The sequence below is a fragment of the Frankliniella occidentalis genome, unplaced genomic scaffold, assembly GCF_000697945.3.
Source record: "Frankliniella occidentalis isolate FOCC.00 unplaced genomic scaffold, Focc_3.1 Scaffold496, whole genome shotgun sequence".
Classification (NCBI taxonomy): domain Eukaryota; kingdom Metazoa; phylum Arthropoda; class Insecta; order Thysanoptera; family Thripidae; genus Frankliniella; species Frankliniella occidentalis.
In genome coordinates this window covers 80,491-82,710 of record NW_026267614.1, presented here as the reverse complement: position 1 = coordinate 82,710, position 2,220 = coordinate 80,491, and the positions used below count along the sequence as shown (strand labels likewise).

The 2,220-nt window shown below is 45.0% G+C and overlaps 1 protein-coding gene across 1 annotated transcript; it reads left to right on the top strand.

The window, feature by feature from the left end:
- Nucleotides 1-129: 129 nt before the first annotated feature.
- Nucleotides 130-1,807, top strand: LOC127751450 (sperm mitochondrial-associated cysteine-rich protein-like). Its single transcript, XM_052275038.1, has 3 exons — nt 130-784; nt 892-1,044; nt 1,571-1,807. The coding sequence occupies exons 1-3, from the start codon at nt 760-762 to the stop codon at nt 1,804-1,806; spliced, it is 414 nt and encodes a 137-aa protein (XP_052130998.1). The 5' UTR covers nt 130-759; the 3' UTR covers nt 1,807.
- Nucleotides 1,808-2,220: the final 413 nt, after the last annotated feature.

Sequence of the window (2,220 nt, the reverse complement as noted above, 5' to 3'; positions counted from 1 at the left end):
GAACACAATCCATGACAATAGGGGTTTGCGCCGTGCTCACTTGGCATAGAATCACTCATCGGCATATCAAAACGGGAAACTTTTGCCTTCGCGTAAAGACAGACCATAATGTACTGTCTAAAAAAGGGAGTATTTCTGCTTCCCTTACCGGCTGCTTGAGATTATTTCGAAGGAAAGTGACTGAATTAAATAGCTTAAAGGGAAGTTACGACTGATTTGGGTGTTCATGTTTTGCACTAGTTACTATATCTTAGGATTTTATGGTCAGATGGACTAATCACTCAAGGGAACAAATTTTAATCTGACTTGTATAGGGCTTGTTGGTTAGGTTATAAAGAAATAAGGTGTATGGTTAAATCGAACTTTTCTTGCAGCCATCAGCCATGTCACCAAAGAAAAAGCGATGTAGCGGTAAAGGTTGCAATGATTTTAAAGTGCCGGGTGATGGGAAGCACATGTGCTCATTCCCCAAACTAGGGGAGAGGTATGTTACTCCCAGCAATCCGAATTTGAATGGATCATTTTGAAAACTAGAACTACTGGTTTTCTCTTACATTTTAGGCAAGAGTTTTGGGTGAAAGTCGGTGGAAATGAAAAATTGTTGACAATGAATCCGCTGTCCATTTATTTTATTTTAACTGTTACTTTTGTCCGGGTCACTTTGCTCTTGACCTGTTTGAAGATGTTAACAGACTGCACAAACTGAAGCGTGGGGCAAAGCCAACAATATTCGCAAATCCACCTCTGAGTGACGTGGACATGCTCCAATTCAAACATGGGAATGGTGTGTACATAGTTCACTTGCTCACTGCTTTATTTTAACCTTCAGTTTAGAAGTTCACAGTCCAAATGAATAGGTCGATGATATCTTTCCAATATGTTTGTCTACAGGGACGCCTGAGGTACACTACTTCAATGCTGAGCAAGCAGCAATCCTGGAGCATGATGATGATGGTAGCAGAGAGTCTATACCTCCACCATCATTATCAACATCACCACCATCACCACCTCCACCTCCACCTCCACCACCCACTTTGGACCATGGTCAGTAGAAGAGTCACTGTTATGATGTGTTGTGTTTGAAGTTTGGGGCAAAGTTCGCATAACAATCTGCAGTTTAACTGACTGTTTGACTCGCGCTACAACGTGTTTCGCCAGTCTCGTGGTGTGCACCATCTTGAGCTGACGTGAGTGCCGCGTTGTGTGTTTAGTTGGTAACTCGGGCAGAAGTAGCAAGGTAAGTCTTAAAATAATTGTACTGTGCTCGCTATGTTCGAGGTCGGTCTGTCCGAAGTCGGTCTGTCCGAAGTCGGTCTGTCCGAAGTCGGTCTCTCCGAAGTCGGTCTCTTCCAGGTCAGTCACGCCGCATCCCGCCGCGTCCCGCCGCTAATAAACGCCCACTAATAAACGTTCCGTTGTGACGTTAGGCCAATTTGGGCGTCAAACGGCGTCAAACGTACACTTGCCCGACGTTCCCACTCTTTGCCGCTCTAGAGACACTCTAAGGAGAGAGGCGAAACTGCTGCCAACCAAAACAACGGAATAGCGTTCTCTTTATTAATTGTTTCAGTGGTTTCAATGGCTCCAATTCATCCCTGCAAGCGCCCTTGTCTATGCTGTGAACAAGTACTGGCGTGCGAGTGCGGATGCTGCGAGCTGCACGCTAAAATGGACCCAGACATGTGGTGCCCTTGCCAGTGCCCATGTGAATGTTGCACGGAGCTACGGGAGAATGAATGTGAATGTGATTGCTGCGAAGCACATCGCAGTAACATTATGTGTGACGAGTGCAAGAATGGAACATGAATAAAAATAAAACGTCCATACCTCTTTAGTATTCCCGTTCCCCCGAACCTCCCTACGCGAAACGTGGGTGATAAAACAAATAGTGTGCTCAGTCGGTATGGCACTGCCGAAAATTGCCGTAATGAAATTAATCAACCACAAAAATTGGTTTGTGCCGTTACGGCGATACTACAATTTTAGTTAATCTCCTTTTGAATTTCGCGGTCGCCCCAAAATATGAGCAAATAAGCGAGAGCGTGCGCCGCTCCCGCGTCCCATATTTTAGCTTTTATATAAAACGTATCCGTGTTCAACCTTGAACAGACGATTCAGAAAGTTTGAACACAATCCATGACAATAGGGGTTTGCGCCGTGCTCACTTGGCATAGAATCACTCATCGGCATATCAAAACGGGAAACTTTTGCCTTCGCGTA

Bases quoted from the DNA above. Each gene is read 5' to 3' on its own strand.
- LOC127751450 (XM_052275038.1), top strand. From the start codon at position 760: ATGCTCCAATTCAAACATGGGAATG. The intron at 785-891 runs GTGTGTACATAG...GTTTGTCTACAG, and splicing joins CCAATTCAAACATGGGAATG to GGACGCCTGAGGTACACTAC. The intron at 1,045-1,570 runs GTCAGTAGAAGA...TAATTGTTTCAG, and splicing joins ACCACCCACTTTGGACCATG to TGGTTTCAATGGCTCCAATT.